This window comes from Aythya fuligula, chromosome 2 (genome assembly GCF_009819795.1).
Source record: "Aythya fuligula isolate bAytFul2 chromosome 2, bAytFul2.pri, whole genome shotgun sequence".
NCBI lineage: Eukaryota > Metazoa > Chordata > Aves > Anseriformes > Anatidae > Aythya > Aythya fuligula.
Window position 1 is genome coordinate 55,432,479 of NC_045560.1, and position 14,675 is coordinate 55,447,153.

At 39.3% G+C, this 14,675-nt stretch overlaps 1 protein-coding gene across 1 annotated transcript in view; it reads right to left on the reverse strand.

Annotated features, from left to right (window-relative positions):
• Positions 1 to 1,682: 1,682 nt before the first annotated feature.
• Positions 1,683 to 14,675, reverse strand: part of CNTNAP2 (contactin associated protein 2) — a 1,149,595-nt gene continuing 1,136,602 nt past the window's right edge. Inside the window, 2 exon segments of the mRNA XM_032182107.1 lie at positions 1,683 to 6,573; positions 7,753 to 7,824. Of these exon segments, the coding sequence (XP_032037998.1) occupies positions 6,374 to 6,573; positions 7,753 to 7,824 (272 nt within the window). The 3' untranslated portion in view covers positions 1,683 to 6,373.

The window sequence follows — 14,675 nt, forward strand, 5'->3', positions numbered from 1 at the left end:
CCTGCAGCAGCAATTTAATAAAGAAAGGGACATTACAGTCTGTGTTTCAGGATGTGCACAAAAGGAAAATTTCTTTTAGTTACATTGCCTTGCTGCATTTGTTTATGATTCAGGGCTAAAGGCCATGTTAATGCAAGTTACACACAAAAAAATAAAATCTGTAGACAGACCTTTGTTTTGTAACATAAATATACTACAACTGCCTGTTGATATGGTGTCCAGCCATCTCAATACAGGTCAGTGATTTATGACAGCAAGCCATACATTTATTTTTAAACATGTACTAACATAGACTTTTAAGACAAAAGAGTAACAGGTTGTTGGGCCAGCTTGTGAATGGTTTATTGACTGTGCCAAGGTCAGGCTGCTTCAGTGACATACTAACTGTAAGCATGAGGATGCACAGTTTAGAGATTGAATATTAGCATAAAGGGGATGACTATCTCGTCTTTATTCAGATAAGTTTATTTATATTACATACCTCCTTCAGCCTGACTTAAATCACCTAAAGTCATTGCTTTCTGGCTGATTCAAGAGTTCATTGACTTGCTCCAGTAATGCTTTCAGTTTTACAGACAATAGCCTTTTGAAAGCCTACAGCCCTGAAAATGGGATCTGTGGGGAAAAGAAGGGGAATAGAAATATACCTGTAGAATGTATGACTCTTTCTCCTTCTAGAGGTTTCAACAGTCAGTACAAACAAACAGTCAAAATGTGGTCACAAGGCATCACTGGACTTTGCCACAGTTATATTCTGCAAAGTAGGTTAAGGTCTCAGACAGGGTCAGGGCTTTGCAACAGCAGTTAAGGCAATTCATGCTGCAGAAAGAAACAGGTTAGAACAATCACAGCCCCTCTGACTCTAGTGGTTGTTACTCTGGTGCTTCTTTGCCTAGACTTCATGCTGTTATTCAACTGCACTTAATGTAGTTCTTTCACAAAATGCTTCTTATTAAAATAAATAAATAAATAAATAAATAAAGCTTGGTAAGGTAGTTTATTAAATGAACCATGCAAGTCTGTTGAGCTGGGCAAACATTTTTCTTGCTGACTTCAATAAAAAGCTCATATTCATAAAGGAAAGGACAGAGTTGTGGTAGGAAAGGAAGGCAAACAACCCACATCCAGTCATTTTTAGCATGTAGCTCTTGTGAAGCTGGCACTGCCACTGTATCTGCAATAACAAACATGAGCAGAAGTTGTGACAGACTGCTTGCTGCTACCTGCAAAGCAATCAGAAATGGAAAAAACTCAGAAAGGTAGTCATTTTGATTCCATCAAAACTCTATGCTCAGACTCTCAGTCCACTTCAACAGGTACAGATTTACACTGCTCAGTATTATGGGTAGACTTAGATTAGATATAAGGAAGAAATTATGTATTTTATAGAAATTTATTTTATTAGTGGTGAGACACTGGCACAGGTTGCCCAGAGGAACTGTGGATGCCACATCCCTGGAAATGTTTAAGGCTGGGATGGATGAGGAATTTGAGCAATCTGATCTAGTAGGAGGTGTTCCTGCCCATAGCATGGGGGTTGGAACTAGATGGTCTTTAAGGGCCCTTCCAACCTGAACCATTACATGATTCTATGATTCTCACCCATAACACACAATTGAGGCTGCCTGACACAGGAGCATGCATGCATTTTAGTAATTCTTCCCTGTTTTTCATTTTTTCTCTTTTTATGTATAACTGCATACTGAAGTCCCTTTTTTTCATGTGCTTTGTGTCTTTCTTACAAGGCCTCTCCAACTTCGTTTTGAATTGATTTCCTGGTACTAGAGAAGGAAAAAATATAGAGAATGATTAGAACATACAAAGCCCGAAGAATAAGTTATTAGGGTAATTAAAACTATTTAGAATTGCTTTCTTTTTTTTTTTCTTTCTTTCTTTCTTTATTTATTTTTTATTTACCAATCCAATTTCTCATAAAACTTCAGTTAAAAGGAAAGACATTCACAGAAGATATTAGGCGTACATACATGTTGTCCTTTGTTCATTCTAATTTACATGCTGTTGCTTTTAGAAGGCAAGGTTTCTGTTTCGTATCTCTAGGATGGACAATGAAATCTGATTAACAGAATCTAGGTTCCATTTTTTAAAGATGACAACCCTTCAGAGTAACCATGCTCACTGGAATGTGAAATAATTTAAGGGAGAAACCAAATTAAAAGCTATTGCTTGTCAAGCTGAGATAGCTTCCTATTTCAACAGATATCCCGGCAATTAGATGCATCTGCCATTAAAGGACACTGTTTTAATTAAAATGTAGTTATTTACTAGACTCTTTTATACTGAATTCTTATTACAATAAACTTGTACATATGCACCACTGCTCTGGCAGTCATAGTAAAATATTTATAATAACCATCCTTTCGTATACATCATGCTAGCTAGAGCACGATGTTAAAATGCTGCCATATCTTTGACGTGGTAACTGCTACAAGAGATATAAAAGGTATAGGTAAGGTTTAAGACAAGAAAAATACAATTCAGAAATGTTTCAGTACCAATTAAAGACATATTCTTATTTAATACACCTGAATTTTCTATCAGTAAGTATGGAATAAGCAGTGTGTGAAAGACTTGATTCATAACCAACAGACTGGATTGCAGATTCCCCCTTAAGGCTGGGTTGACATCGAGACTAGTTTTTCACCATTTTGGCTCTTTGGAGCTCCGCAACTCATTTCCTAGTGGTCTGCATGTGTTGTGAATTAATATCCAAATATTGCTAACAGAGACTCCTGGTCTCCAGCCCAGTCTTGCTCTCTCAACAGCTGGTAGAAGGTTTACCATCAGTTCCAGAGGAATCACAACAAGCCTGCTATAAACACAACTGGGACACTTTAGTTCCCCAACCAATGCAAGAGGCTACATTTTCCTGTGCAGTTCAAATAGGTGATACAGCTAAAAGCAGGTGATACAAGACTGCTTGTTTTAATATTCTCTGGGGGAAAGTACAGATTTTTATAAAAGCAGGGTCCACTCTACTCCCCATCAGATTTTCCCACAACAGGTATTTGGATAGTATCTGTCAAATAATATGGATTTTTGGCACAAAAGAGAATAGGTGAAATAAACTATGGATGTTGTTGCAATCTCCAATAATAGGCACACAGAGGAAGAACTCCTCAAAATAGATATGGTGCTAGCAGAAATATACAAGCTACTTTTCTGAGCCTGCTCCTGCTTCATTCCTAGGCAGCTGAAATGGCCATTCTCAAAATATTAAAAACAAAGCAGGAAGCCAGGAATTCACCTACAGTCATGAAAAGCCTACACAGAGATCAGCTGCTAGTCTAAAATATCATGTATAAGATCCAGTATAAGAGGAAGGAAGGATTCTAATAATTAATTCAAAGAGTTGATAGAGTTATGAAAGTGATTGTATCAGGAAAATTGCAACAAGATCAAAGACTATCAACATTTTAACACAGCATTACTGGGCTTCACATAAAGGGTCCACAGTGTCGAGTTAATGGAGAGATGCTGATGCTTGCAACTTAATTTAAGAACTGTAAATCCTGTCTTTCAAGTTCAAGACACGAATTTACAACTATTGCATGTGCAATGGTCAAAGGATGTTTTCCAGACATTTCTGCTTGCAGGGTTGTGAGAGATTAGCTAGTAATCTTTCAGAAAGTCAGTGAATAGGTGTCAGGACCCATTACCATAATCCAACAACAGTCCCTAGTTTAGCCAAGGACTTGGTTAGGCACAGAGACCAAGCTGTATTTCCCCTCTAGTACCATGCTGAGGCATTTGGCAAATTTGCACTGTGGCTGGTAAGTCTGTCTCTCCCACATCCTCTAGCATCAGAGGATTCCAGTCTCTTAGGATACATGAGTTTGATCCCCCTCACTGATATTAAATTCAGATTAGTAAATAGTTTTTGTTTTGTTTTGTTTTGTTTTTGTTGCAAGCCAAATTCCAACCTATGCAAATGATGCTATATTCACGTCTCTTGATAACTTCAAGTTTGAGACATGGATGTTTTTCAGAGTGGACCAAAATCAAAATATATAAAATCGTACAAAAAAGAGAACATCTTCCTAGTCATAGATAGACACCTGTGCAGCATGTAACAACCAAAGTATTTTGCTGACTAGTTAACGGTGCAGGCTAGATCCATCCCAAGCTGATGTTCTCCAAAGGGGTGGAGACTTATCTTACATCTGTAGGAAAAAATGAACAGTGACTCATCCACTTAATTAAGCACAAGAGAGGGAGATATTGATACTGGAGGCAAAAGACTGTAGAGCACAAGAGTGACAGAGGTGGCTTTCACGTCTACCTGAACCCCTCTGCCACACAATGTTACCTGAGAACCAGTTTTGCTTGAAACTGGCAACTTTTTGTATGCTAATTAAAAATCCATAAACAGAAGAAATAAATGGTTTTGATTTGGTTAAAAGGACATTGACATATGTTCAATGAGTCTAGCAGAGGACTTTATGCTACCATCCTTATACAAAACTATCTGGCCCTGTGTGTGTGTCTGTCTGACAAATTGTGCTTACAAACTTCTTGTCAGGTAAGGCTCCAATATCTTCCTCCCTCTCCATGATTTTTTTTTTCTTTATTTTAAAACATAAACTAAAATAATGAAAAATACAATTAAAATGATAACGGAATTAAAGATGCCAACACTGGTCAGCATAGTAAATTTTAGATTTGGATCTGAAAAATAAATATTTCTTGTAAAGAAAAATGCATTAAATATGCTCATATTAAACCCAGCAATATTAAAGGTAAAGCAAATCTACGACTGTCACAAGCTTAAATACTTTTAAAGGGAAATTCTTGTTGCTTCTGTTCTTTTAGCACACAGAAAATGCCTTGCAATACATTCATTCATTTATTCTGTTCCACTGCAAATACTGCCCATTAAGACCTTAATTTTTTTATCAAAACAGGCCACTGGAGAACTACGTACATATGCAGAGGGCAAGCTAAAGCTACTTTATTGCCATGAAGGGATATTAGGTCTTCAGGCTGCCCCATTGCCTTTCCTGTAGCTGCTTGTCTGCTTTGCAGGTGCCAACAGAAACTGAGAGAGGACGTGGGGTACAATGCTGCACTTGACATTGTCCTTGATGTTCTTGAAAATGCCTTACAAAGACAAGTAATAGTTCAGGTAAATCTACATATTGTAAAGTAACTCCTCTGTAGGGTCGTGCGTATTTCTCTCTGGGCAGAACTTTCAAGCTTTTGTTGCTTCACCTTCCTGCCTGTGTGAATTCTGCCAGCAGAGGCTTTCTTCAGAAAGGTACTAAAACAAGATATTAAAAAAAATAATTGCTGTGCCAGAGCTGTAAAAAGTATCATAAAGTGACAGTGAAGTCCATGAGTTTAAACTAGAGCTGTACTAATGCTTCTGTGACAGCCTATAAAAAAGAAACAGAAGTACACAATGTTTGGCTCTAATTGCCTACTATAATGCTTATGCTTAAGGACAGTATTTACCAGAACATCACAGCTGGGCTTAAACTGGCATGTGCCTCTGATCATCAATACCATAGTCAAAGATACAGGAACAGGCTAGGTCTATGGACTTGCATGGTACCATCCTTCCTCAGAGTCCAATAAAAAAAAAAAAAAAAAGCTTCCTGTGCTTTATGCTCATCTTCTCTGGTAGTAGTAGTAGTAGTCATAGTAACAGTATTTTTACAAAGCTGATGAGAATTGTCCACAATCAACAAAGTGCCTGGGTCAGAAAAGATGGATCCTGCCAGGGCTGGCACAGGCTGACAACATTTTGAAAAACTGGCAAGTATAATTTGCATTAAGCATCCATCCTCACCCCTCTGTCCCATTCCCAGCCCTGAACCCGTGGTTCAACACCGCTGAAATGAACCGTGATAAAGTGAAGGTGCAGGGCTGATGGCAGCCTGTGGGGAAGTGGCCAGCCATGAAGGAACACAACGCTGGGAACAAAGGTCTGCGACTTGTTCTCAGGCAGAACTACCCCCATTTTAAACAGCTTTTAAAAAATGTAAAAAAATGGCCCTGTTTCTTGTTCTTTAGAACACCTCTAAACACATACAGAAAAAATACAGTTATTACTGAAAATTTTTCCCAATGCTGAAGCTGCAAAACTGCTCTTTGTTGTAGTTGTGAGAATACAGAAGGGGCAATTTGCTGTAAATAAATATTAAAAAGTATTTTTCTTAAATGCTTGCGATATTCTTTTTTTTCCTGCAGTCTCAGTAGTTTTTCCTGTCACTTGCTCCTCCAGTTGTGCTGATCTTTTTACCATATATGTGCTCAAGCGTCCAACGCAGAATGTTCTCTCCCCACTGCAAGAGTCATCCCAGTCCCACCCTGGCCCTGCTTGTATCCCACCCCAGGCCCCCTCCCCGTGGGCTTAGATAAGCCATTCCTTCTTGCTTTCGTCGATGGTCTCCGTAAAGTTGGGGTCATTGTTCATGATGGCAGCGTCGGCGCTCTCAGCTGACTCTGCCCCTTTGGCCTCATTGGTGTGGTAGGTTCCCTTGTGGCGAAACATGTAGCGGATCAGGAACACCAAGGTGCAGAGGATGGTGAAGATCACCACAGCAATGACACCTGAACAAAGGAAGAAAGAAAAGATGATGCTAGAAAAGAATACCTACAGATTCTGATACAAAGAAAAGAGTCTCACAGCTACTCTGAGCTGAACCTGGATCTGATCTACCTGGGCAGATAAACATCACTTCAGCTGCTTGGTTTCCACTATTATAATATTTAGGTAAAAATAAGTGTGAGGAGTCTGCTAGTAACTTTCACCCCATCAATTAGATTTTGACATTAATACCTAGTTACAGAGGTGAGCTTTGCTGACCATGAGGCAGAGGGTGCTGAGCGCTCCCAAAACACTGTGGTTTTGGGAAAAGAAGAAAGAAATTCCATTAGACTGTACATACTACTACACTCAGTGTTGCTTTACAAGGAAAAAAAAACAAAACCAAAAACAAAAACAAGCAAACAAACAAAAAAAACAGAACACACCACCAGTATGTCATTTTATATGCACCTAGAACTGACTGAAATATATTAGGGTGATCTTTAAAACATTTTTATATGCATTCAGAATTTGATGTACTAGCAAAGCTCTCCCTGGAAGACTTAGGGTGCAACACTTTCATATGAACAGACAGGGCAGAGAAAATTATATGCGTTTGTAATATATTCAGGATCCTTACGTCTGGAGACAGCTTGGTAGAAAGTCTTCAGTTGAATGATAATTCAAGAACCATTGCTAATGCTAATCCTGACATTACTTAACATCACCTGGAAACCCATCACACTGAATGGGACTCCCAGGCACATAAATTATAGCAGAACCTGGCCCCTAAAAAATAAGGCAAAATCATGAGTGATTTTTGTCAAGAGTGTAACAGTGTTTGCCATAGACTGATGTTGGATCTGCTATAAATGGAAAAGTGTTCTTGACATTTCATGGGAATTAATTACATAAGTAATTCCACAGTAGCTCTCCACATGCATGCTTGATATGTTGATTACAAATATGAATATTTTAATTTGGTTAAAACTGAATCTGAGGGAAAAAACTAAGTGAGAACAGAACATTTCACTAGAGCGAAGTACCTGAACAGAATTACATAAATATCTACTTAACTTTGTTCAGGAGTAATTTTCCCACATAGTCAATTCTTAGCAAATAGTTTGAGTATGTTACCAACTGCAATTCAGCCTTCACAGTCTTGTTGCAAAGTCACTTAGTAAAGAAGACATTTTTCCTACCTCCAATAATGGCAGAGTTTCTGTTCACTCCATCTCCTATAGCTTGACCATTGTATGGGAAATCAGCACTGGCTGTAAATAGGGAATTAAAGATTAATGTTGTAATATCAGTGAAACTTCCCAATATAGTTTAGAAATACATCCAACATGTTTAGATACAATTTAAAGAAAAGAAAAACTGTGATCCATATTTATCTAAAGAAATATGAAAGAAAAAAATATCTTTCACTGTTATCTAATCCCTGATAGCTTTTTGCTTCCTCCTCTTCTTAACAAAACTAAAAATAAAACAAAGGAGGTACCCTCAATAAGCACTGCTTATTCAGTCAGTTTCTTTAGCACAAAAGCAATCAAAAACCTTTCTTTCAAAAGCGTGTGATCATACACTGGTATGATGGTCTTGGTTTTAACCTTAAGAAAACATTACAGAGGCTTTCCAAAGACAATCTCATCATTCACCCTGTCATCGCATTTTTCTGAATAGTCAGACATAGCAACTAGATGCTGCCGTGACTATGTAAGCTAGGTGAGTGGTTTCAGTCATACCTTTCTTTGCCACAGGACTATGGTATTGATTTTGGAATAGAAAGAATGTCATTAAAAGTATTTAATAGAGACAGTTCGAATAATCAAGGACATTAATTATTTCTTATGTCAGTATTTAAAATCCAGATGTGTTTCCCTTGTTCAATGGATTAGGTGATACTGTAATAAGTTGCTTTACTCAGAAAATGGCTAAGGGAATTCAACTGGATTTCTGTTAGCATGGAGTAAAAACCATAATAAAGTTCCCTTTATATTGTGAAGCAGCTGCACAAATGAATGGCTTCAGCCTGTAAAGAGGTTTGGGGTTGGAGTTGTATGTATACTCAGGGGCAGAGTTGAACCAGCTGTGTGTGCAGCAGTTACTGTTTGGCTGGGCGCCTGCAGGACACACAAGAGAACATTTCTCAGGACTCAGTGGAGGGGGCTCGGCGAGCAGTTTTTGTCTGTGGCACTTGTCCCTTCAACATTTGTTGGTACTCTAGCTTCATAAAACAGCATTCCTGCACTTCTCAAAAACAACAACAACAACAAACAGTCTAAAATATACATGTAAGAGATAAATAAATATCTGATTCTATACCACTTTTCCTACAGAGACATCTTGGCACGGTATTTATAATATTATCCTTGCAGCAATGAAAGGGAAGGGCTGGCAGTGGGAAAATAAACCCTAACTTCAAACCTACTCCCTCAACCCATCACATAAAATCTGAAATCCAAATGACTCCATTTAGAAAAGTATAAAGTTTGCCAAATTGCTGCAGCCAGTAACAAGTCCCACCACTTCCTGCTGTGGTTTGAAGTTACTCTACCATGTCCCTACACAAGAAATCTTAGCAGCAGCAACGATCACAGTTCCCCTTTCCCTCACAACTGGGTAGTACCTTTTATCTTCTTTTTAAAGGTTGTTTTAAGGGCATTGGCACTACTGAAGTGTGAAGAAAGAGAAAGGTTGCTGGTTTATGGCAGCATGATCCCTCCTGAACTGTCACATCACAACAGCTATGCTTCAAGGGAATCCTGCCAGATGAAGACCACAGTTTATGTTTAACAGCCACTGAAGTACACCACAGAATAATGGAGAACATGTAGCATGATGCAAAACTGCATCCTTGACCTTGCCTGAGAGCTGCTGGTAGGAGTGACCTTGGTAATACTTCCATCCAGGGCAGCCTTCCATTGCATCTAGTGATCACATATGCTCAGGAAGAGATGTATATTAGAAGAACAAGATTTGACTTACTCAAAACATCTCTGACAAAGAGGAAACAGGACCACATATCTGGGGTCAGTTGACAACCCATTTTCAAAAAGGTGACCATCAGATTGGATAATGTGTAGTATAAACTGTGCCCTGCTGCAACTGCTGGAGTACCAGGAGAGCTGTAGTAAAAACATGGGCTTAGAAATTCATGTATCGTATTTTAGAGCACCTATGTCAGTGCTGGCAGATATTATCACCATAATTCATGAATTCCTGTTCTGTTACTCTTGTGTTGGTGTGAGGTCTGATCTGATTTGATATGAGTTTTTGGACTAAAAAAAAAAATCTAAAATCTCAGCCAACCATTGGGTTATAGAACAGTTTCTGCTGCAGCAGTGTCTCTACCAGGTTTATTTTACTGAACTTATTCCTACAGATGGATACAGGAGGAAGAAAAAGAACTCATTACTGTCTTCTTTTATAGCTGGAAGTTTCCTTGAAGTTCTTCTGGACAGCAGTAGCTTCTACAAAACAAGTGTTTCAGAACTGTAAAAGGATAACTCCTGCCACAGCAATTTGGCAGAAGAGAACATATGAGGGCACATCTCTGATGCTTCAAGATGAGCTTAACAAGAGAGTACTGTCACCAACAGACGCCAAGTACAGGTATTTCAGATTACATCATTAAAAATGTGGTGATTTGTCTCTGACCTTAATACAGTTATGTTCCTCAACAATATTAAGTAACTTTGTCAAGAAGACAAATAATAAACTTCTTTCTTCTGAAATTCAGGAGCAAAATGAGGAAAGATGTCAGAACAGGCTGACAAGAGGGCAACAGTAATACTGATACTGAAAGAATACAAGAATACAGAGTGCCATTCACAGGTTTTAAAGAGTAACTCCTAAGAGGTTTTAAAATGATCGGTCAGGTGAAATGAATATCGTTATTAGTGACTCTTGTGTTGCATGAGAATCTAAATCACAGTGGTATAATAACTAGTTTGCATGGCTATAATATGCAGTTGAAGTACATGATGAGTTGCTAATGGACAAGTGTGTGCCTTCATTTCTCTAGCGCAGCTGGGAACACCTCTTTCTTGTTCAGATCTTCCACTGTGACATTAATTTTAACTACATGTCTCAGCAAGACCTGTCTCACTGCCTGATACTTGCACCTCAACAGCTTCAAATCATGACTTGCCCAGAGCAAATAGGTGTCATGAAGCTGCAGTTACTCTATGTAGCTACCCTGAAAAGCCAAAGTAAGTTTCTTTCCCCTGGGGACAGCAAGTGAGTTGTGGGTGTAATGTAATGTGGGTGTGGGAAGGATACTGCAGGAATTTTGGTCTACACGCTGTGCAACCTAATTATTAGCTGAAGTCATGAATAGTGCTATTTCATTTTCTTTTTTTATCTGGTCTATAAAGGTAGCTTTGGAAGAGCTGATTCCCAACTGGTTTGGGGACAGTGCTGAAAAGGTCTTCTTGCCTTAGAAGTTTTTTCTGAATGCTTCCCAGGTTTTTCTGAGCAGCCAGGGTTTCGTTTGCATGAATGCAAAACATGAAGAACATAGCTAAAAGTTTTTCGGACTGTGTTGGAAAACAGTTCTGTATTGGCCCAAGAGATGAATTGCCAGTTCTCTGAAATTCTCTGCTCCTCTGTGGCACAGAGCCAACACACCAAAGATATTTTCTTAGAACCTACAGCTATTGTAAGGATGCACTGAACTGTAGCAGGAAATGCTAAGCTCATATATGGCACACTAATATTAATTTATCTGGTTCCCTTCCAGGATCCAAGTTGGATGATGCTGTTCTTTATACTCTGTCTTCCCACAGAAGACCGTTGGGTTTGCTTCATGTAAGGTCATCCTGAAGCTAAATAATGTGAAAGAACACAGCATACTTTGCTATCTCCTTCTTTCATGGGCTGCTGTTTATGAGGCCATAGTTTCAATAAACACAGAATACAAACTAATGTTTTGTACTTTTAAATTTTCTGTTACTAGTCTCATGGTAAATGGCATTAAAAGAACTTTGCAGCACTTAAAAAGATAATTGAGGGTTGACTGCAGGCAAAATCCATGTTTTGGCCATCACTGTAGTGAAATTTGAAAGTCTGATTCACCACAAAAATGTGGCACAAGAACTGGTATCATCCTGCAAGCTCAGCATGGCTGCTGCCACAGGCAGCTGCAATACAGCAGTGCTCACTGAATTTAAAGAGGAGATGTGACTAGATGAACAGACCATAAATAGGATTGGACATTCAAGATGATAGATGTGGTTGATTCAACGGAGTGAATGATAATTTAGCTTCATTATAGTAGGTGAGAATTTGCATCTATAATTTTCAGAGGAAGTTTTTTTATTTATTTTTACAATAGATCCCACATAAAAGCCTTTTGCAAATTCACAAAATTGAAATGCAAAATGATTTTCGTAAAGTAGAAAAGTGGTCCAGGAAGTGGGTTTGGTTAGGGAAATCAGCAAATGGATATTCACAGAATCACAGAATCACAGAATTTCTAGGTTGGAAGAGACCTCGAGATCATTGAGTCCAACCTCTGACCTAACACTAACAGTCCCCACTAAACCATATCCCTAAGCTCTACATCTAAATGTCTTTTAAAGTAAGAGGAAAAATGAAAAAAAGCAATGTGGAGAATTTTCAGCTAGAGAACAGCACTGAAGGCCTAAAAATGAACAAACAATGAAGTTTAAAAGGTAAATCTCATTTTGACATACATGTACACTACCAGGAGTGTTACATATAAGCTATTGGAAACTATTTTTTAAACTGAACTTTTTTTACTGAGTTGTGAAGTCTTTGTTAAAATACACTGACCTATAAAGGAAGATATAATTTAGATGTGCTTCAAAAATGGAAGAGTGAGAGTGATCACAGGTCTAAAACAAACAATGGATGAAAATACTAGAAAATAGATTTGTTCAGCCTAGAACAGATATATATATGCTAGTGCTACCTTTCAGCTTTTAGATGCCAACAATTTTGAGAAAGAGCAGATGTTCTCTCATTATTAAGACCAGTCCTATTTTCACATAAATATGAACTAGAGTATCAACAACTATGAACAACTAGATCTGGTGATCACAAGGTATGTAAAATCCCCGGCAATCAAGACATTGATTAAAGGTAGAAGTGAGAGAACAAAATAAAAGCAAAGATGTTAACTATCATTCTCTCCAGATCAGATGCCCTTGTCCTTATGGGTGACCTCAACTTGCCAGGTGTAGACTCCAAGCATAAAACAGCTGATACAGTTGACTGGAAGCTGGCAAATGTCATTCCAATTTTCAAGAAGGGCATGAAAGAAGACCTTGGTAATTACAGGCCTGTCAGTCTCACTTCAGTGCCTAGTGAAATTATGGAGAAAATGATTCTGGGAGTTACTGAAAAACACCTGAAGGACAATGAGGTCATTGGTAGCAGCCAACATGGGCTCATGAAGGAAAAGTCATAACAAACATGTTCTCACATGACTGGAGTGCTGGAATGGAACAAGCTCTTTAGGAAGGACAGGCAGGGGAGACAAGGAGGGAGCATCACCCTCTGTGTCAATGAACACCTGGAGTTCATGGAGATCTGCCTGGGGATGGACAGAGAGCTTACGGGTCAGGATTAATGGGAGGGGACAAAACAGTGGGGGTCTGCTGCAAGCAACCTGATCAGGAAGAACAAGCAGATGAGGCCTTCTACAGACAGATAGAAGCAACTCTTATTCACAAGCTCCCATCCTCATGAAGGACTTCAACCACGCTGATATCTGTTGGAGGGACAGCACAGCAGGGCACAGGCAATCCAAGACGTTCTTGGAATGCATTCCTTCTCCAAGTGAGAGAGGAGCCAAAGACGAGAGGTGCTGTACCAGACCTCATTCTCACTAACAAGGAGGGGCTGGTGGGAAACATGAAGCCTTAGCTACAGTGACCATGAAATAGAGCAGCTCAAGATCTTGAAGACAGTGAGAAGGGAGCACTGCAAACTCATTAGCCTGGACTTTGGGAGAGCAGACTTTGCCCTCTTCAGGGGTCTGCTTGGTAGAGTACCATGGGGCAAAAAGCCCTAGAGGGAAGAGAAGCCCAAGAAAGCTGGTTAATATTCAAGGATCACCTCCGCAAAGCTCAGGAGTGATGCATCCCAACAAAGAGAAAGTCAGGCAAAAACACCAGGAGGCCGTCATGGATGAACAAGGAATTCCTGGCCAAAAACCAAAAAACAAAACAAAACAAAACAAACAAAAAACAATCCGCAACAAACCAAACAAAAACAAACAAGCAAACAAAAAACAAAAACAAAACAAAAACAAACCAAACCAAAACAAACAAAAAAGGAAACAAACAAACAAACAACAACAACAAAAAAAACAAACAGAAAAAGGAGGCCTACAGAGCGTGGAAGCAAGGATAGATAGCCTGGGAGAGACACAGACATTGTCCAAGCAGCCGGGGATCAGGTTAGGAAAGCCAAAGACCTTTTAGAATTAAACGTGGGCAACGGCTTCTATAGGTACATCAGTGATAAAAAAAAAAAGACTAAGGAAATTGTGGGCCCTCTCCAGAAAGAAATGGAATACTTGATTACCCAGGATTTGGAGAAGGTTAAGGTACTCAACAACAGTTTTGCCTCAGTCTTCACCAGCAAGAGCTCTAGCCACATAGCCCAAGTCCCGTAAGGAAAAGGCAGGGACTGGGAGAATGGTGAACTGCCCACTGTGAGAGAAGATCAGATTCAAGACCACCTAAGGAACCTAAAGGTGCCTGGGACCTGATGAGATGCATCCAAAGGCCCTGAGGGAACTGGCAGATATAGTTGCTAAGACACTGTCCATCCTATTTGAGGAGTTGTGGCAGTGTGTTGAAGTTCCCAGTGACTGAGGAGGGGAAACATAATCCCCATTTCTTAAAAGCAAAAAAAAGAAAGACCCAGGGAACTACAGGCCAGTCAGTCTCACCTCTGTGCCTGGCAGGATCATGAAGCAGATCCTCAAAGAAACTATGCACATGGAACATAAGGCAGTGACTGGTGACAGACAATATGTCTTCACTAAGGGCAGATCATGTCTTATAGGTGGCCTTCTATGATGGGGTTACAGCATTGATGCATAGGTGAAGACAACCGACATCATCTACTTGGACTTGTGCAAAGC